Genomic DNA, 22,270 nt, shown 5'->3' on the forward strand with positions numbered 1-22,270 from the left:
GAGAGCTCATCCAGAAACTAGCATCATGCTTGTCAGTCCAGCTCAACCAGGAGAAATACGGAAGGGCTTTTTACAACTAAGGTATCCACTATTTTTAACATTAGTATTCTTGAGCTAGAAAGTACCCTGGAGGTCATAGGACGTAGTTCTGCCCTGTCTGGGGGCCTTCATACCCCCTCCCTCACGATGGTCATCTGGCATCTGCATGCGCCCTTCATCCAGCATCTGCAAGCCAAGCCCAAGTCCTCCACCTACCCCTTACAGCCCATTCAGTTTTCAAACTGTTCCCATTGCTAGAAAGATTTCCTTTCCCTTGGCCATAGTCTGCCTACTTCCACTCACTGGCGTTGGATCTGCTTTCAGGAGATACAAGAACCAGCCCGACTTATCTTCCAGACAATGGCTCTTCATGTGTGAACACAGCAATGGTGTGACCTTGCTGCTTCTCTTCATTCAGGCGAATCCCTCCAGTTTCCCTAAGCACATCTTATATGAAATGGCTTCAAAATCCCTTCCTTTGGAACTGTGCATCCCTCCCATCCTGACAGAAAGACCAGAACGTGCACAGGTGGACATTCTTTCTCAATATGGTGGTCAGGCCTGAATACAGCAGTTGCCAGTGGGCTGCTGACCTCTCTCGTTCTGCATACTACGTGGAGTCAATAGCCTTTAAAAAAGCAAATATGCTACGCTGCTGACTAACAGTGTTTGCCGGCATCTAAAACCCTTAGTGCCTCTTACTCATTTCACGCTTCCTGTACTTTCCAAGTTGATTTTGTGTGTGTGCGTGTGCATGCCTAAGTTCAGAGATATTACATGGTACTTATGAGACATTAAGGCTTCACATTTTTGTGACTTTGAAAAGCAGATAAAAGGAAAGAGAATTGATTCCTTTCCTACAAGGCATATGTCTTACAATCTGCTTCTTCTCATCTCAAAATGAAATACAATGGTCCTGAATGTTTGGAATGGCCCTAGATGATGCTATGGAATTTGGATAGACTGCACATGGCCATATTACTTACTTGTAAAACGTACATATGTCTTGTAAAGTATACATATGTGCATAGGATCATAAATTATTTTTCTCAGCTAGTGGCATATATATTAAAAGGAGGAAATACTGGCTTAAAATGCCAGTTTCGTTCAAAATATTACCAAAAGTTTCTACACACACTTAAAGCACAGTCACTAAAATATCGAACACACAGTTATGAGTCGAGCGCCCCATGTACATGACTTCTCTCTCTCAACTTGGTACAAAATGCAATTAGAAGCATACTTTATGCTAGGGAGAGTCTCACACTAGGCTTAGACTCCCCCAGAAAGTCCCGCAGGAAAGTAACTGTGAGGAGGCAGATGGGAGAAAGGACATTTGACTCTGGTCACAAGTCCTCCCAGGTTTGAGTCCTAGCCTTGCCGGGACTAACTCTTAGGAGGGAGGCAGACGCTCTGGTCCTCCAGAAAGAGGAAACAGTTATTTTCAGTTGTTTTGCAATGAAGGAGGTTAAATGAGGACCGTAAAATTCTAGACTGACAGTTTATCAAGTGACTTCTGCTCTCAGCCAGATCAGCAGTTTCCTGCCTCTGGGAAGTTCCCTGCTCCCAGGAGCTGCTTCTCCTTCAGAAGGCCTTGGCCAAAAGCCTGTTGGGAAGAGCTTGCACTAAATACAGGTGACAGGGTTCCAGTTTTCTCCAAATGAAAATATTGTAGTAGAAATAGTCCTGGTTTCGGAAAGAGACATATACAGGTTCCGATCCCTGCTCTCTGCACATGAGCTGTGTGAACCCAGGCAGGTTACTTAACCTCTAAGTCTTTATCATGTGATACAAAATACAACGTGCACTTCATGATGGTGGTGAGGAATAAAGAAAACGTAGTATGCACCCAGTACAGCATCTGGCAGGTAAGAGGAACTAAATGATAGTGTTTTTTTTCTTTCTTTTTTTTTTTTAAGACTAGCACCTGAGCTAACATCTGTTGTCAATCTTTTGGGTTTTTTTTCCTTCTTCTTCTTCTCCCCAAAGCCCCCCAGTACATAATTGTATATTCTAGTTGCAGGTCTTTCTAGTTCTGCTGTGTAGGACGCCGCCTCAGCATGGCCTGATGAGCAGTGCTAGGTCCGCGCCCAGGATCCGAACCAGCGAAACCCTGGGCCGCCGAAGCTGAGCATGTGAACTTAACCACTCCGCCATGGGGCCGACGCCCATAAACGATAGTTTTTAAAAGACGAAAACCAAAAGCAAAACAAAACTCAAAAAACTTCTCTCCAAAAGGCTCACCGGCTAGTGAGCTCACAACTGTTAGGAGAAAATGGCAGTGCGGTGTAAAACCACCTTCGGAAGACGCTGGAGACGATTCTTCCATTGTCATATCCACTCGTGCGCCCCTCTTTGGTCATAGTATTTGGGCTGGAAGAAAGCTTGGTGATTTAGTCCACTACTGTTCTTTCATAAATGGGGACAAAGGCCCAAAGAGATTGCATCCTTGCTACTGAAGACTTAAGCCAGTTAGTGTCAGAATCAGTCTGGTCTCACGACCAGGTCTCTCCCTTCTTGTTTGGACAGATGGATGTGTAGCAGTCTTTCTTTTCTATGCCTCTGAAGTTAATTCTCCCCTTGCTACTCATTGTACTGAAGAAGAGGTTCTCAACACTGGCTGCACAACAGAATCCCCTGGAGAGCTTTTAGAAAATGTGATGCAAGGGCCTCACCACCATCGATTTTGGTTCAACTGGCTGGAGATGGGACTCTGGCAAAGGTGTTTTTCAAAAGCTGCTCAGGTGATTTAAGCATGTGTCCAAAGTTGAGGACCACAACACTAGAATGAAAGAAATCCTAGTGCTTGTAAGAAGCACTAGAAGGTAGACTCAGGGTGCTAGCACAGAGTAGCAGGTGACAGCAGCAGGAGTGCCTCAATATAGCCTCACTATGGCTTTTCCACCCACCCGGAAGAATCAGTGGTGGCCTGGGCATCAGCCTCCTGCATGGTCTGCAAGACAGAGAGTCGCCAAATCAAGCACTACTTCCACAAGGTTCCCACCAAAGAGACCGACCAGTGCCAGTTTGGAAGGTGGCTCCTTTGGAGTGAATGGCCCTCACACCCGTATCTGTCACTAGATGGTGTTCAATGTTACTATCACCTAGGGCTAAACGAGAAAGGACAGGCAACACAGCACCGATGGAATCTCTGCTCCCCCTTTCACAGAATAAGACGTCTGAAATAAATCCTTTTAAACAAAGTTTTCTTTTGAGGAGAGGCCTTTGCTATCTTTTATATATAAAATCCTTTAATATTAACTCTTGTTAATGAAAAGCATGGACAGTGAGTAGGGAACTAGGCAACCAGTCTACCAAAAAGTTCAGAATCACAGGAACAGCCTTTCAGCAGCCTGCTCTTACCCTTTGGGAAACATCACTGCTGTGCCTGTCCTTATTAGAGTAAAGGCACCCAGCACTGGTCTGGTAGCCAATACTGGGCACTGCATCAACCCTCTGTTGAGTGGGGAAGCTCTGGCTTAGCTCAACTCCTACAGCCCTGAGCCAGGGTGTGCAGGTTTAGAGAAGAGTGTGTCCTCGCATGCAAGCACGACCAAGCTCAAGGAGGCAGAAAGTATTTCTCCAGTGGGAACTTGGAGATGAAAGGCTGCTTATGTTCGGGATGCTGCTTGCTCGCCAAAGCTGCACTCTCACAAGAGAAGGCTTGAAGAGGTTTCTAAGGCAGAGTTTAAAGGTGGAGGGGCCAGCCCGATGGCGTAGTGGTTAAGTTCGTGCGCTCTGCTTCAGTGGCCAGGGGTACACGGGTTCGGATCCTGGGCACGGACCTATATACCATTCATCAAGTCATGCTGTGGTAGCATCTCACATGGAAGAATTACTTACAGCTAGGATATACAACTGTGTACTGGGGGGCCTTGGGGAAAAAAAAGAGGAAGATCGGCAACAGATGTTAGCTCAGGGCCAATCTTCCTCAAAAAAAAAAAAAAAAGTAGAACAGGGCATCTTGCCAGGAGGATATAAATGGCCTATTGGAACCACTGACCACTGCTTTGTCATCATCTACCTCGAGGGACCAGGACTGGATTTTTTGTGGCAGGCTGTGTTCAGGGTTGCTTTTCCCTCTAGAGGATTAACGGGTAGATTAGGTAAGAGTCTGGACTAAAATTAGAGTCAATGAATATTAATGTCTTGTCTATGCCTTCAAGAAGGGCCACTTCACTTTCACGTGATTTGTACTTTTACAAAAAGTAATTGAAAAAGCAGTATTATATTGTGACTTACCAGTTTCAGCATCCATGGGCTTCCACGGCATGTAGCAAAGCATCCAAACAGGCCAAAAACGACAATGGTGGTGCCAGTTCCGATGAGCACATAGGGAGCATTTGTGGAGTTCTCAGCAATAAGGGAGATATAGGTGCCCAGAGTGAGTTTGCCCCAGACTCCAACAGCCAGCAGGATCACCCCAGTGATCTGAAGAGGAGGAAGAGGAAGAAAGGAGTGTGAACCTGCTGCTGAGAGAGGAGAGAGTCAACACAGAGCAAGGTGGCCTGAATCTGAAGACTCAGATTTCCATAAGCAAGATGGCACTTGCTGCTGTAGGAGTCTTTGAAGCAGAGGGAAATGTTGGAGACCATTAACTAATGCCATCACAGAGGAAAGACACTTTGATTTTGTCCAATTAGATCTGTCCCTTACACAATTCCAAATGCAGTTACTATCCTAATTGGAAGTTAAGGCAACAATGAAGAATATTTTTTAAAACTGCTTACAAAGAGCCTTCCCAGGTCTGGTCTGAAAGCTGCTAGCCAACACTGAGCTGGATACAACCCCAGCAAGAACGTCAGCCACACTCTTCAATAGCATGCGTGTATATAGTATGTTTTAGGGTCATCTTATATGATGTTCTAAGGAACAAGGTGATTTTCCTTGACTATGATCACAAAAATCTCTACAAAAGCAAAACATTCAAAATATTTTTGAATCCCTACTGATATGCTGCCTTACTTACTTTATTCAATATAAAACAACAGAAGAATCTGAATAGTTCCTGGAATTAGCTGTAATATAATTTGTCAAGTCCAGCTGATCGGTCCAAAGGAAATCCCCACAGCACATCTAAACTCTAGAACCTTGCATCAATCAGGCCCTCACTTCAGGGTATATTCTCGGGGCTACATGCTATGCCTTACTCTCCATCCCCTGCAGGCCACATACTCCAGCAGCTTTAGCTGCTGAGGCCAGCGGTTTGACTTTGTGATTCTATCTCCCTATCAGGTCCCTCCTCCAGTTTGCCGATGGCTTAGCAACTCATTCAAACTGACAGCCCTCTAAGTGCCACCGTTCTGATACCTAATGAGGCTCAAAAGAAGCCTGGGTGGTCAAGGAAGCCCTTCCCTAGTTTTGTCCCACCCTATCACCCAGTGTCCCATACCAAATGCATCAGCTCCCTGTCTAGTCCCCCATTCAAGTGAGGAGGCAAGATGAGAAACTGGAGAAAACCAGTATGACACAAATGAATACCCACCTCAAAGATACCCCTGTCAATCAACACACTGTTCCTTAACATCTGTAAGTGAAACCACCAAATACATGCTGCACGCGGAACCAAATGGCTGGGGCAATAAAGATGTCTAGGCCTCTCCTCTTTACACTGAAAACTCCTGCAGTTTGGAGCCAAACTCCACCATCAGATTGTTTCTCTGTGCAGGCGAAAGAACAGATCCTGCACCTTTTCCGGTATCAGGTGAGAGTGGGCTCCACCTATTTGGGGGGAAGGGATCAGCAGAAACAACAAGAGGTTGGTGATACTCCCCTACCCCCACCCATAGCCTCTACTTTCTAGACCCATCACCAGGAAAGACAGAACTAAAACTTTTAAATCAGAAAAAGATCGAGGAACTAAGGCAAAGGTGAATGACTATGATGCAATGTTGAGGAGAAAGTGTTTGACACTAATATTTGGGATAAGGTGGCTCAGTGGAGGACTGCTGCCTGTGAAAAGTTCCAGTGGGGATGGACTTAGTGAGCTACAACGAAGAATACACATGCTAGAGTTCTTAAGTCCTCTGCTGACACCTGGTGGCTGCTAAAGAAAGTACCTCCCTTGAGCAGCCTCTTCGGCCATAGTCCTCCAAATGGAAACATAAAATGCTTTTCATGCACTGGAATCAAAACTTAAGATTCAACTCTACTCATTAGGGGTAGGAATGCAGTGAACATTAGGTGGAAAGGACAGTGCCTGAGCTATCTTTAATTACTCAATGCTTAACACAGTACCAGGCACAGAGCAAATGCTTAACATTCACTGACAAATCCACTTCATTTCTCTGGGTCTTCGAACCTCTATTTTATAAACAGTCTCTAAAACGCCAAATACTTATGAAACTTCTCATCAGGTAAATACTCTGCGGTACCTTAAAATGGCACCAAAGAGAAACTTTCTCCTCTTCTTCCCACTCTACCATTATCTGTCTAAAGCCGTAAATATCATAATGTAAAGGTATTGAACAAAGACAAAAATTCAGCTAAACTAGTCATGGCATAGGCTGAACATAGGTCTCATCTAGAGACTTGTAATTTCATGTGATTGCCCCCAAAGATTCAGTAACACTTCAGACATACGCTGAGCAGCTGCATTCTCTATACTACAGTATTGCCAGTCATTATTGGAATGTGATTGCTCTAATGAAACTGTATACTACCGACCAAGTATGAGAGTCTGATATTGTCTTGTATTACTGTGACCAGTGATCTCATAAAGTTCGCTTATTACCATAACAAACATTATATGCAGTATGTTAAAGTTAACACAAATGCTCATTTTAAGGCAAACAGTTATTAACATCATTTCTTCTCTCTTTTCAAACAATAATTTCTCCAAATGCAACCATTGCTTTGTGTACCATATTGCATGGGAGAAAAACCATCCAATATCTTGACCTTGACCAAGTCAGTCATCCTCTAAGGAACTCCACCTCTGAATGACGTGGAGACTAGGAGAATAGGCCCCTTCCAACACCTTAGACCAGGAATCTAAGAACAATCCAGAGAGGAAAGGCCTTCTCCAGTGTTGCTCTTCTCATACTTAAACATTCCTGATGGACCAACTCTGTGTTTGGAAGCCTGAACTCCACATATGCAAGGCCTGCACACACCAAACCTGCGCCCCTTCGGCCTCATCTCCCTCACTACTCTTTATGCACTCTATGTAGTTCCAGGAAAACTGAGCTATTCTCTGTGAACTTCCTGTACTTTACTACTTCTCAACCTTTGCTCATGAGGATTCTCTTAACCAGACTTCTCACTCTTCCTATCACTACCTGTCTACATCCTAAACTCTTACGGTACACTACAGCCACTCCTCCCAGCCTCCTTAAACAGAACTTACTCTGTACTATGCCATCATTATGCTGCACCCTATCCCCCTCTCATGCACATCCAGGACTGTGATCCCCTTGAGGGCAGGAGCTGTGTGTCCTGCACATAGTCAGTGCTCAGTACGCATTGGCTGAATGAATGGATAAACAGCTGATTGCAGATTTGAGAAGGGGAGAGAAGTTTCATGTTTGTCATCTACCTGCAATACCCTCTGAACCTCTTGGAGGAGCTATCAGAAACGCTAAGAAAGCCAATCTGAGCAGACATTGTAATCTAGGGAAATAACAATGCTAAGAACAAAGAAGAAAAGATTAAATAGACAAGGGAGAAAAAGGTCGGGCTGCAGTGTGCTCTGACTGAGTAAAACCATATTTGGTAGTGGCAGTGGTGGTGGGCTTGGGGTAAGTATCGGAAGAAATTGTCATGCAATTTAAGGAGAAAAAACTACAAGCAAAGGGCTAAATATCCATGAAACACAAACCAGTATTTTCTCACATTTTTCCTACTATAATAATGCTTCTTACCAAGGATAGGAAACATAAAGAGACAAGCCAAAGACGAAAGTCACTGTTATCTATACGATTTTTTTCTTGGTTCCTATCAACATACACACACACTCACCCAGACATGTACCTTTACAGGTATCCACACAGTGAAAAGCAAGGAACATGTTTTTTTGACATCTCTCTTCTGCTTTTGGGTGCAATGAGTAGGTTGAGAGCTCACCAATGCAATTTTGTGTCTGAGTTCCTCAGAGACCTTAAATTTCTAAATCCATCAGTGCATCACTGATTTAGTTTTCTCATGGAAGTTTTACTTGTTTCTCAGAAGAATCAATTCAAGCAACCAAGAGTGTGGCTGAGGAATGGACAGATCAGAGCCCATAGATAAACCACATGAGTGGCGTGGCGAAGGCCCCATCAGCACCTTACACGCTCCCATATCAACCACAAGCTAGGAAGACAGACCTAGCGCCTGCCAGCAGTAGCCAAGCTAAGGCTCTCAGTCTCTTTTTATTCTCAGCATCTCATGGTGGCTTGACATTTCCTATGTGCTTACAGTGCAGCTCAAAATACATGGATAGGAGAGTACCTCTGGCTATTTCTAATTTAGGCTTGGTAATGAGGCTGAAAAAACCATAATGGTAGCATCAGAAAAAGTAGATCAGAACTAGAAAATGTGATAGTTCACATTACTTTAAAATTACATTGAAAGAAAATCCCAGGTAGGTTTGCCAATATACCAAGGGGTGTCCAAAACGCTCTGAAAGAGACTTACTGAGGCTTATTTTCATCCTAAAGTGAATACTGGGGGAGCAGGCAGCAGAGATAAGCGATTCCTTTGCTCCTTCCAGAGCAACACAGCTAATGCTTGGAAGGCTCCCTACTGTCCCCTGCAGCGTGTCCTGATCCTCAGAGAGAAGCCAGGGATATAGTGCTTCCGGCTTTCTCCCGTGCCCAGAGGCATTTTACTTGAGCCCACTCCCTTTTCTGCATGCAGCCCACAGACCTTCTGTTTAAACGGCAGCGGCTCCTCTAACGCCCATGAAAGGTCGCGCAAGGTTTGGGTCTGACAGTCAAGTTCATAATTTTTTTCTTTAATTGCATGATATGCTAAATATGAACTTGTGTCATCATTAGAATAACATGTATATGTTCATGTAGAAGGTGGGGCTCATGAACCACGTATTATGCAATTAACGTAAGAAAGACAATAGAAAATTGAATTATAGAAGCACAATCTATCTAGAAGGCACCCCTTCTTAAGAAGCCCTATGGGATAGAAAGCACAGGATCTAAAACCAGCCACAAGAAACAGACACGAGAAATCACAGCCACAAGTCTTAGCTACACAGCAGTTTAGGTGAAAGCCACAATTCAATCCTCTCAGAGGTGTACAGGTTAATTCACCCTCCATGATGACACGCAGAGGTATCATGAAATGTTCTTTCCCTACTCCAGATGATTCTATAACTCAGGAAAAACACATGACAGAGAAACTCCATACACATCATCAATAATTAAAACACAGGGTCCTTGGAAGTTAGATTTTAAGCAGACAAGTAGCCAGTAAACCATGCTTTCAGCTCATCCGTACTTGAGCATGTACGCTGAGGAGACGGCAGGGGAGGGTGAGGTTTTGCGCAGTGTTCCAACCTGATTTTGTAGAGGTGGATAAAGCTCCCAGAAAGGCACAGAAACCAGCAGCTTCCATAAGCCCGTGGTCTTCTCTTTAAACTTGAAGAAGTAACAGTGTGACTCTGTCATTTATTAACAAGATTTTATTATGAATTATTTGTGTAAATACTTAATGTTTTAACATAGACTAAGAACCAGAATTTATTGGGGTTTGTCAGCAGGCCTTAGTACTTACTCCAGATGAGTGGCAGAAGGAGACTCAGAATATCTATGGCAAAGCTCCAGACTGGGAGCTAGGATACGAGGGCTTCAGTGGAGTTTCATCACGAAGCAGCTGTGTGACTTTGGGCAGATGACCTAACCTTTCTGGGCCTCAGTTCCCTCTTTAGTAAGATCAGGAGGTGGAAAAACTTGACTTCCACTGCTTCTCCCTAACTCTAACATTCTAATACAACAAATCTGAATCTCAAACTTGACATGCTTATTCACCCCGAAATATATTTACAGATATGCCATTGGGCAAATAAGCCAAGAAAGTTTATTAGGTCCTCCCTGTGACTGACAAACCATCAGCAGTGGGAGTAGGAAAATCAGCTCATTTCTCGACTCGAACGAAGCCTACTGTTCTGCCAACTTTCTCAGGTGACAAGTGGTTCCTGGAGAAAGAGAGGGAAGGAACAATGCCGAGGGGATCACGCATTGTAGTTTTACACAGGCATCCAAAGATTCATAAGGTCACTGGCATAACAACAAGCTTTACTTTTTATATGAAGATGCCACTGTCATCTTAAGGGCAGTAAGACACATGCTTTGAGCTGTTTCTTTCTAGGCAAGTATGTTAGCCAATTCAATCCCTTTGATCCCTCCCTTTTATGTCTATGCGCATGTATGGGTGGATGTGGATGTGTGTGGAAGAGACACATATTCCATGGCGGGGAGATTAGTGGTATCATAAAAAAGGGATAGGGAAGTTGAGAAGAGGGAGAGAATTGAGATGATCTTAAATGCTGATTTGTCAAAACTGAGTTTGAGAACCAATAGGAACTGTTGGGTTTGAGGTAACCAAAGGCCACACAGGCAACACGTTCAGAAGGCAGCTGTGGATGTGGGACTGGAGTTTAGAAGGGAGTCAGAGCTACAGGTAAGGGCTGAGGCCAGAGGTGACAACTGAGGGAACAACGTGTCTAAGGAAACAGAAGCAGAGGATGGCGGGAAGGACAAGAGCTAAGGTTTAAAGAAGACAGTCATCAGAACGTGGGAGGACAATACTGGAAGACGGGGAACAGTGAGGAGACACAGGACAGACGGGACAAGTCTATAAAGGCAGCTGCCAATAGGAGAGGTAGGAGACAGGAAAGAAAAGGACGTTTTTCTCCTCTAAAGACTTATAGGAAACAAAACACCAGCACAGTTCATTGACCCCAGGTATGCCAATGAATAGACACAGTACTCTATTTATATACCCAGTAAAGCCCATGAAGATTATATTTATATTTTGTATTTAAATATGTGTTTCATCCTATTGCCAACTCATAGAATTCAATTTCCAGGAGCTAAGCTGTGAACCTAGAGCAATTTGTCACAAAGCCTACCTTCTATTTGGATTTTTTCAGTGACCATATAGCCAGGGTCTAAAGTGCAGACTGTCTAACAGGTCACAGATGCTTTTGAAAATATGAAAAGGGTTTTGAATGGCACTATGAAAAGTCAGGAATTCCAGCTCCGGCTGTGGGCCCACCATAGGCTCTTCTTCACCTGTGTAGTGAAGCAGCTGATCATCTTATACGAAATGGCTCCAAGAATGCTTTGAATCCAGCAAACAACGCTTCCTTCTCCCAGATGTCTTCAATATGCAACGACCAGCTTGTACCAGTCATGTTGCACATCTGTGCCCTAGTTCTTCATCTGTGAAATGACAGGACTGGCCCAGGGAACATCTACAGGGGTCCTTCCATTGCTAAAGTTTTACATGCTTCTTTGAATTGCCAAATGGTCCTCAGACGGTCTAAGATCAAGCCCAGCTGTCAGCTAGGATGCAGACCATACTGGTCAACAGCATTACCAAGGGCCTGTGCTGGCTGGGGTCTGTACTCAGCCTGGGGAAGTCTAGTTGGGGAGTGGCTCAAGCAGGTAGCCGGCTGGAGACTGAATAATCTCTAATGTCCTAGAGGCCCAGGAAGTGGTGGAAATCGATCAATATGGGGACAGTACTTTCTGAATTAAAAACTTGTTCTGAACATGGTAGATACATTTGAAATAGGCCTATTACAGAAAATCAGAGCTACACAACTGCTAAAATCATAATAAAGACCACTTTATTAAAATAGTCTTTTACTACTTGAATAACTAAACCCCTCTGAATAAGGCCCAAGCAGTACCACCTTATAATTAATTCCACTATTCAACGAAGGGTCACAGGAAATTTCCAAACATGTTATTAGGGATTCTAAAGATCCCACTAGGAAATCAGAAAGAACAGGCAGCCTTGAATTGGTTTGCCATTTCCTGTATATTACCCTAAAAGATTCTGCACTCTAGGTTTCCTCCCTCTTAAAAAAACAAATGCCCAAAGAAAGGCCCCAGAAGCAAAACAGAATTTCACTCCATGCTTATTAGCACATTGAGAAACGTTCCATTACGTCAGGGAAAAATTTTCAGAGCAGCTTATTCTGAGCCTTTTGGCATTACTTTTTATTCATAAGTATTGTTGAGTTCTCCTTGCAAATGTTCAAAACAGGGCTTAGGTTTCTGATTTACACTAATTAGGGAGTGTCTTGCTCCAACTTCGAATCTCTAAGAGCATGTAAAAGGAAGATGAGAACAAACCAGAGGTTAAGACTGTCCGGATGTAGCTCACACCTCTGATTTCACTGATGACCCAGATACATAAATAGATGGCACATAGGTGAATGCCTATTAGGAATTGGGGCTGGCAAAGCCACTTATGAGGAGATTTAGGTACTTAGAAATCAGGGCCAGCTGTAGTGGCTGAAGTGACAGAAGCTTAATGTTTGGGGGATTCCCTCTATGCCACACCTCCTCCATGGAACCCCCAAGTTGATCTCTCTCGTATTTAAAATCTGTTGGCCCAGTTAACACACACAAAGGCAGGTGAGTGCCAGGAGCACCAATAGACTTAGCATCGTTAGCAGGCAGCCAACCAGCTCAAGACGTAGGTAAACGTAGGACTAGACCAGTGCTGTGAAAAGATGCACCAATTCCACACTAATAAGAAAAGATACTTTAAAACAAGATCGTCTCAGTTTAAGCTTATAAACAAGAGCTACAACTATATTATTAATGCGTGTTGACAAAAGGTTTCTGCTGACCACACATTTATCCGGTCCTGTCTTGTTAATTGTGTGTACATCAAGATTTGAAGAGTCCTATGGGAGGAAGTAAGGTCCTTTACCTCCTTTGTATCCACCAAAGCCTCACCCACATCCTGTGCCTGATTTTCCAAGACAAAATGTCACTCAGACATTCTGTCCTAATATCCATTTAAGTAGAATCACTGCTTGTCTGACTATGATTCCTGACTTTTAATTTGAAAGCCAGACACTGTGCCTATAGTGAGTACACAGTGGGAGCTCAATAAATGCAGAATGAACCTGAGTGTTGATCTTTTCTTCAAATCCAGCTCCCTTACAATGGCCATGTCCTGGGAAGTTATGGGATGGGAATGAACCTGGATAAACTAGTTCTGACACTTATTCCATAAATGTGAACCCAAATGCCAACCTGGGACTGAGGAGCACATGTCTCTCTCATGATTATGTCATTGAACAGATTTAGCTTTCCGGGAGTTCCATTATGTTCAAAAGGGAATATTTCCTTTGCATAATTTCTATATAGGATTATCATCTTGAAAATACCAAAAACAAAACCATAGCCCTACATATACACATGTACACATGTGTAAAAGAAACGGGAAGAAGCTAGAACTCAGATGGAGAAGAAATCCCTGAAGGACTTTGCTCTGTCTGGCTATGTGTTGATGAGGGGTGAGGGGGTGGGGTGTTTTGGGGAACTCATGCCTCTTCTCAGGTGAAACTGGAGCTGATGAGACATAAGGCCAGAAGAGGATCTATTATTAAGTGAGTTAAAACATTGGTGAAAGAAACACGCATGCAGTATTGAATAACAAGATTCTTCTTTTGGGGGGGGGAGGGTTGCTGATGAAGATTTGCCCTGAGCTAACATCTGTGTCAATCTTCCTCTATTTTGTATGAGGGTCACCACCACAGTATGGCCACTGATGAGTAGTGTAGGTCCACGCCCAGGACCCAAGCCTGCGAACCCGGGCCGCAGAAGCAGAGAGTGTCAAACTTAACCATTAGGCCACGGGGCCAACCCAATAACAATTCTTACACAGTGAGGTGGTGTTCTCCTTTCAGTGGTCCTAACTTTCTCATGAGATGATTTAAGGGAAATAAAACCACTTGTTAGTGATTTAATTAACTTTCAACATGTAAGTAGCCACACTGGACACATATATGACACTGCCACCAAACAAGACATACAGGGAAAATTCAGATGTCTAATAGTGACAGGGTACTGCAGGGAAAAAGTAACTTTAGGTAACACTTGTTCTTGGCAATAAAAACCAAATCAGTCATTTCAGAAAAGCACAAAGAGGACACTTTGCCATCTCTCCCACTACCGCTTGGGCCAAGCTATCATCTCTGCCATCTCTCTTTGCCTCTACCCTTGCCCCCATGTTCTATTCTCAACACAATGGCCAGGGTAATCCTGTTCAAACCTAAGTCCAATAATATTATGCCTTTGCTCAAAACCCTTCCACATACCCCATTTCTCAGAGCAAAAGCCAGTGTTCTCACCCTGGCCTACAAGGCCCTACTTGACCTGCACCCTTCACTAGTTCCTCTGATGTAACCTCCAGGGGCTCCCCCCTTGCTTATTCAGCTCTAGCTTCACAGGCCTCTTTGCTGCCCCCCAAACACTCCTGGCTTGGTTCCTGCCTCAGGGACTTTGCACTTGCTCTTCCCTCTGCCTGGATTCTGAGATATCTCATTTCACCAAGTCTCTGCTCCTCAATGTGCCCTCTCTAATACCCCATTTAAAACTAGAACCCTGCCCCTTCAGCATTCCTTACTTGTTCCCTTCCCTGCTTTATTTTTCTCCACTGCACTTATTACCTTTGAACACCATTTACTTTACTTGCTTAGTCAGTCTTCCTAAATGAATGTAAGCTCTTGAGGGCAGGGAAGCTTGCCTGTTTGATTAACGTATCCTCAAAGCCAAGACAAATGCCTGCTCATAGTAAGTGCTCAGTAAATATGTGTTAAATGACTGAACACAAGATGACAGGCAGCGGAGCAAGTGTGAGCTTCGGAGGCCCTAAGATCTACCATCACTAGCACTGCACTAAGGAAGCCAAATAGTGGACTTGATTCTTACAAGGCCCAGGCAGTTGCACTCAGATAAAAACCTGTTCTTGGGCCAATTCTCTTCTAAACCTGCATGTTGCTTCATAAATGTCTGCTTTTGACCACAAGGGGGACTAAATGAAAAAGAATGGGAATGGTTCAGTCTAATCCATCACCACTAATGGAAATGTAACCTGAAGCTCTAACATCCTATAACTCCATGAGGTCTGTAATTGATGGTTAGGAGTCGAGAGAATGACCAGTGCTTATACCAGCAAGATTTCCCTTTCAAAAATTGTACAACAGTGTGTGTGTGTTGGGGGGAGGGGTTACTATGTGCTTAGCACTATGCTAAGTGCTTTAATGCTTAATCTAACTCAATCCTCCTAATAACCCTATGAAACTTGCCTGAGGGCATCACCACTAAGTGGCAGAATAGGTACTCAAAGTCCTGGCCCTCAACCACTGCCTTCCCTTAACGTCCCTGGAGAAGGTTCTTTCTCCCCAGTCCTCTACTCCTAAGACTGCTATAAGGAAAGCTCAGAAGCTAGTGTCATTCATCCTGGCACTGATGTCAGGTCGATTCTCAACCCTGAGAATTTGGCTGCCACAATTAAACAATGAAATCTGCAGGTATAGTCACTAATTTATTTATTTAAAAATGTTATCCATTATTTCTCCCCTTTCAGGCAGGAAAATCTATAGAAATGGAAACATGTTCTGCTCCAAGCTTCAGCTTGATACTTTAAAAACCAAGACGAGGAATAAATATCCTGATGTATATGTTGGGATGAGCCAGAAATGTTAAACATCACAAACATCAGACACAAATCTACAAGAGGACTAATCTAATGAATCAGTAAAGCTTGACATACAAACAGACAATTGTAGCATATTCTGGAAAACGTTTAGGGAACTAAAGTACTCTGGGTTTGGCCCTGAGAAGAAAATCAAGAGGCCATGGCTGAAATATATATGAGGAGAACCCACTTTGGCGCTGTGCAGTCATCTGACTTTCAAAGTAGCTCTGACCCAAAGGGATGGGCTGAGTCACCAGCTAAGGCAGTGGTGTCATATCTGCCTGCCCCACAGCCTGGAAGTGGGACGTGATCAGTCCTTCATAAACTAAGGGCACAGTCCAGAAACATAATTAACTGTGTGTGCGCCTGTGCTGAATGGCATTTACTGAGCAGCACTATGCTCCTTAGACGCGTCATCACATTTCTTCTTAATCTCTGTTTTGCAGATGAAAAACAGGCTTGGAAAACTGAGGCTTTGAAAGGTTCAGCAACCTGCTCAAAGTCACAAAGCTAATAAGTGGTACAGCCCAGAGTTAAATTCATCTCCATCCGACTCGAAGGCAGTTTCCCCAACCATCATGATTCTCTGCCTCTGGCGTCAGTGTGGGCAAAACCGGGCAGCTCCTAGGGCTGAGGTCCTCTTTGCCCAATATTACCCGGTCCCTGGCCCTCTCCTCCAGGTAGGTGAGTGATGTAAAGAGAAGCCCATTTTCTTTACACTGCCTAAGTGCTTCTTCAGAGCGAGTTATGAGGAAACCAGCATTCTGAACCAATTTCCAGGAGTTTTTAGGCAGTTTCTAACTGTCAACATGCAGGAAATATGGGGAAAGGCAGGGATGGGAAGAGAGAGACTCTACAGATGGACACTGTGAGCACTGGTCTTCTCCCTTCTCCTTTCCTGGGATAAGCCTCCCATGTCCCCTACCAGGCATGCTCCAATTTATGAATGGCATTGTGTTCCAGATTATTTATACATTACTTGTTTGGAACTCAGAATGCATTTTCCTTTGAAAACACTGTTAGACATGATGCCTATGTTTCTAGGCCTGTCCTCAAAGTCTATACTTAAGCCACTATTAGGGAAAGTTATAGGGAAACAAATTTTTGTCTCAATACAAAGAAGAACTTTCTAATAACAGGCATTGCCCAAAATGAAGTGGGTTGCCTGGGAAGTGTGACAGCAGAAGGTAAACAGCTTTCTGGGCATTCCCACAGCGTCTCAAGAGGCAACCATGGGACATAAATCCTATGGCTGGGAAGCCAGCAGGAAAGGCAGAATTGCCTGGAAAGTCATACTGATCCTGACTATTGTCCTGGAAGCCTTGTGCTTTCCTAGCCAATTATCTCCCTGGATTTTCATACATGAATGAATAAGAGCTTTAGCAACACAGAAACCAGGGAAACCATTTTCCCAGACTCCGAGTTATATTTCCTTTGATCTCCAAAAGGAAGTGACAGGCCACATAATTTTGTCACATATAAAGGAATAGAAATACCTATTCAGTGTAATGAGGTTGCAACTAAACCGAGCTGTGTTCTTTAAAAGGGGATATGCACTTGAAGGAACGTTTGCTCTACTAATATAATACTCTCTTTTCCTAGGCACATACACTCTCCACCATTTCTCAGCTAGAGTCAGAAATCCTGCCTGACTTTAAGAATCAGCGAAGCTGGTTAAAGATAAATTTACAAAAGCTATAGAGGCAACCTTCATGCTTTTAACATAGAGATAAAAACCTGGCATACATTGGAAGTAAAAAAGAAAGAGTGCCTAATAAGGTGCTATTAGTAACAGTATACTGCACCAGAAATCTACTCCCTATAAAACAATTACATAGCTCCTTAGGAAAGCTATGTTATTAGCTCCTGGTTATGGGGGCAAATACAAATCCACTTTTTACCCCTGAGGTGACACAGCTGCCACTGTCGAGCTCACCCTTGCGTGACGCATTCTGGTTCTACTTGCTCAGCCCTCCTGCCCCATCGCTGCCCAGCCAGGTCCTACTTGCCCTTCAAAGCACAACTAAAATGTCCTTTCCACCAAGCGGCCTTTCCTGACACTGCAAGACAGTAATCATTTTATCCTCCTCTGAACGTACAGGATTTTCCACGTACATCTTATGAATGCAAAGCCTTAGAAAACAAGGTAGAATGCCAAACACCCAACTGCATCCCCAGTAACCCACTCCCCGAAAACAGATGAGTCCCTTATGGGACTGTGTTATTAGCTATATATGTCCTGTGGCATCTAGCGCTTGCTTTTAACCATGATCAGAAAGAGTGCTTTGATAGCAAATAGATCTCGTCTAGGTCACATCAATGGGCACCTCACTTTGGCCCCTGATGTTGCTGAGAGGGCGGGCACAGGATGGGAGAGGTGGCTTGGAGGGCCTGACAAGTAGAAAGGACTGGAGAGACACCAACAGTCAAGCGTGACACCAGCATTAAAGGCTGTTGCATTATTTTCATGTTGTGCTTAGAAACAGATGCATCTGCTGTGGTCTTAGGCAAATTAGAAGTTCAGAAAAGTACAACTTGGTAATCAGCCCCCCACCCCAACTCAGATGCCACCAATGTAAGCCCCCTCCTTCGATGTGAGTCACTGTCAGCAACTTATTTTTACAAAGCTAGGCTTCTCAGTAAAAAGTAGAAATCCTTCTCCACTGACAGTGATCACTGAAAGCAACTGGCCCACTGATCACTCTTTAAAGGAGCATGTGAGGGGCCAGAACAGCTGAGCCCTCCTTGTACTCCACACAAACTAATGACCAAGGACATTCTTTCCTGAGCACAGAGGAAGCCACTGGATCTTACCATATGTTTGCACTCAAAGCCAAGAACCGTTCAAAGTCCTGGCACACATTGTAAGTGACTGTGACCATGGGACTGCACTGACTCGCTGGCAGGGTGGACCCGCAGGCACAATGGGTATACTCTGACCTCTGAGATCAATGGGTATTGTTATTTTTGCTAAACTATTCTTCTGACTCATTTTGCCTTGTGTTGCTCAATCAGAAACTATTGTAATCATGGACAGCATGGCTACAGGGAAAAGCCATACAAGTCACCTTGAGCAAAAGGGGAGTTTCCTGAGGATCATGGGCATCTTGGGATACACAAGCAGCTGGCACCTCCAAGGATAAGAGCTACCCTTTCCCTCCCTTACAGCAAGGGCTCTGTGATGTGCTTCTCTTGCATATCTGCCACATTCTTCTTGTCCAACCAGGCAGACTAGCTCTCTCTACACAGTGACAAAAGCCTCCCAGTAGAGCACCTCCCAATTCAAACATCCAACAGAGAGTGATGAGCAGCCTTGGACACTGATTTCAAATTCTTGGAGGAGAGAATCTGAGGGGGCTCATCTCAGGTCAGATGACCTCTCCGATGCAATCAACTGTGATGGGGCCAGGGCCATGGCCCTATGCCCCATCTTATCAGTAGGAGCTAGGATAACAGATGCTCAGAAAAAGCTGTGAGCAAGGCAACCCACTGATTACCATGCCTGCCACTGAGAGATTTGGCCATCCCTTTCCTCCTGGAATAAAGGAGAGAACTATGAAGCAGTCTACCTGTTCAGCCTCACTTTAAACACTCTATAGTCTGTGCAGCACCAGAAAATTCTAGTAGAAGACCAAGTCACTGCCTCTTGAGATAGCCCCATCACCAGCACAACCTTTTGCCCAGAAGAGGCCCTGGGGAAACCCCACTCAGGTAGCAAGAACCAGCTTACACAAGTGGAAGTCCTGGCAGCCTAACTGGGGTGACTAAGGGGAGGATGCAGCACTGGCAACTCCTGGCAGGCTAGATCCTTCCCTCAGCTCCTCCCCAAAACATAGCTCAGGCCCTTGTCCACATATGAGCATCGATGCCAAGTGACCTCGAATGAATGAAGACACTATAGAGTAACTGGCCTGTTGCAGAACTCACTCTGCCCTAAGGACCATTCAAAGTAGTTCTCTCTCAAATCATCCAATGAAGTTGGCAGGATCCTTTGGACACTCTCACGCCTACATTGAGCCTTTCACCACATCTGGTAAATACCATCCCTCTTCTGACTTGCCAGCTCAGCCGACAGTGGCTTTCACTACTGCAGCAGGGACGCCACCAACATGTGGGTGAGGGCTTGGTTACTGGGAGAAATATGGGCAACTATGGACAATACAGTAGAGGAGGAGATGTCACACTGTGTCACAATCTGTTAACATATTCATTTGAGGAATAGAAAGAGCCTGAGGATCAGGCATATGAAACAAACACCTTCCAAAATGCCAGAGGGTATTAATAAAAATTTTTCTTAAGTAAATGATATAGTAAATAAAAAAGCAAGCCAGTTTGGGATTGCACCAGGGGTCCTCCTTACACAACGGGAATAACATAACATTGGCATCTGTTGATTCTTAAGTCACTTAAATTGCAAAAGCTTAAACTAACCTACAGTAATAGAAATCATGAGTGACTATCTATGGAGGGGACAAGACTGACAGGAGGGGGCGCGACGGGTGATGGAGATGATCTTTATCTTGATTGAGATGTGTTTTGATGGAGGACCTCAAAACATAAGCAGAAAAAGAATGAGTGAAGAAGTCTTATATAATCACTAGAGATAACAGGAGGAAGAAAAAGCCTCTTGGATTTTATGTAACAAGTTAAAATATCTCACATCTGTAATGTTCTTTACAGTTTATAAAGTATTTTCATTCATAAAATTCCATTTAACACTGGTAATAACCCTATGAGGTCCACATAGTCAGCATGCCCTGTTGCAAGATGAAGAAGCAGATTCAGAGAAAATTTTAAGTGTTAACCAAAGTCCCACAATCCGTAAGTGACCAAGACAGAACTAAAACCCAATGCCCTGACTCACAGGCCACGTCCTTTTGACTATGCTGTGCCAGGAACTTTTACAAATGAGCTTTCCTGGTTACTTGGTTTAATTCATTTTATTTTGTATATCCAAATTGTGCCTGACCTGGTCCTCCAAACTGTAAGTTCCCCTGAAAAATGAGTTTATTAACAACAGAATCCAAATGGACAGGAATCAGAGTTGACAATCTGCCACAAATCACAGGATTCCCTCCATGCTTAACATCCAGTGTCTCAGGCTCTTCACTATTCAAACCCTGAGAATAAGACTGAAAATCAAAGGGCTAAAATAAAACCTATTCAATTAATACTGCTCTAATTATGTCACTTTGCAGACTGTAGTCTTGATCTGTCTTGAAACTTTCCAGGTGTCTATCTTATCATCTTACCAGCACGCAACCAGTTGAGGTTAGGACCTGAACCATCATGTTTTATATTTCCAGTAGCACCCAGTATGGTGCCCGACTTATGGCACCAACTCAAGAAATGCTTATTTGCTCAACAGATTTGGTACCTTCTAGAAATTAGTAGTGCTAAAAACAGAATCCTGTGACACAAAATTCTGTATCACAAAAACATATTTCAGTAAAACTCAGGATAAACTTACTATGATGGTTTCCCTCCCTTTAATCCAAGTGGGGGAATAATTGACAGAGCTTAACTAAAGGACTCTAGCCAGAAAAATCAACCTGTAGAAACTTCTGTGTTAGAAGAGAGCAGTGAGGACAATGTTTTAAATGTTTGCATTTCCAGCTGAGTGTAATTAGAAGAAAATCTATAGTCAGGACAGCCCTTTCCAAACTTCAATGCCTATCTTCTCCCCCAGAGCACCCTTAATTCTCCCTGAAGATCAGATGGTTTTCAGGCTGAGAAATCTTCAAGATACACATCAGTGCTGTTCTTTCAAAGGGAATCTAAGTGCCCACCTCAGTGAAGGACCATGAACTGAGACAACCTGCTCTCCCATGGCCACCAATCTCTCGCGACCTGAAGATACAAATATCCCAGCAGTAAAGAAGGAAGCAATGAAGTTACTAGATTGCACATGTGCTTGTTCTCTCTCTTAAGGCAGAATTTTAAAAATTGATTAGCACCCCAAATCTAGCACTTTAACACAATTGTTTTTAAATTTAGGGACATTTCACTCTACATGATTGCATATAATTACAGCATATAAATCACACACCATTACGCACTGGAACTGTGAAGTCGGTTCTGTGCATAGCTTCTGTGAAGAGCTTCTAAACTTGTAAACTTATATTCCTTTTGGGGAGCATAGAAAAGCTTATGCCCTCCTTTAAGATTATTTGGAATTTCAAAAACTCTTCCAAGCAATGGCAACTGTGAACACACTTTCTCCAGCTCCACCCATCTCTCTTACCTGGTCTCTGACATCCCCTGTCGAGAACCCCTGTTTTACATGCACCCCTCCCTCCCATCTTTCTACTCTATTCCACTGCCACCTCAGGGGAAAAAGTGAAAACAAACGCCATCCTCACAAAATCCCGCAGCTATACATGTTAATTTGTGTGAGTCAAATTGCCAAAGAAAATTTACGACTCAAAGCCACAGCCACATCCTGTTGGCCACACAATCCTGCAGCCTTTCCTCCTTTAGTGAACATGCAATACAAACGATCTTAGAGCAAAAGCTCTGCAGTAGTGTATCTCTACTTTCTGCCAGAAGACTTTTTCCAATGTTT

The 22,270-nt window shown here is 43.7% G+C and overlaps 1 protein-coding gene across 3 annotated transcripts in view; it reads right to left on the reverse strand.

Annotated features, from left to right (window-relative positions):
• The window catches only part of TSPAN7 (tetraspanin 7), a 128,860-nt gene that overhangs the window by 19,113 nt on the left and 87,477 nt on the right, over window positions 1–22,270 (reverse strand). For all 3 annotated transcript variants that reach the window (XM_044763878.2, XM_070502019.1, XM_070502020.1), the window contains exon 2: window positions 4,282–4,470. In XM_044763878.2, the coding sequence (XP_044619813.1) occupies window positions 4,282–4,470 (189 nt within the window). The remainder of the gene's footprint in view (window positions 1–4,281; window positions 4,471–22,270) is intronic.

Source organism: Equus asinus, chromosome X, assembly GCF_041296235.1.
Source record: "Equus asinus isolate D_3611 breed Donkey chromosome X, EquAss-T2T_v2, whole genome shotgun sequence".
NCBI lineage: Eukaryota > Metazoa > Chordata > Mammalia > Perissodactyla > Equidae > Equus > Equus asinus.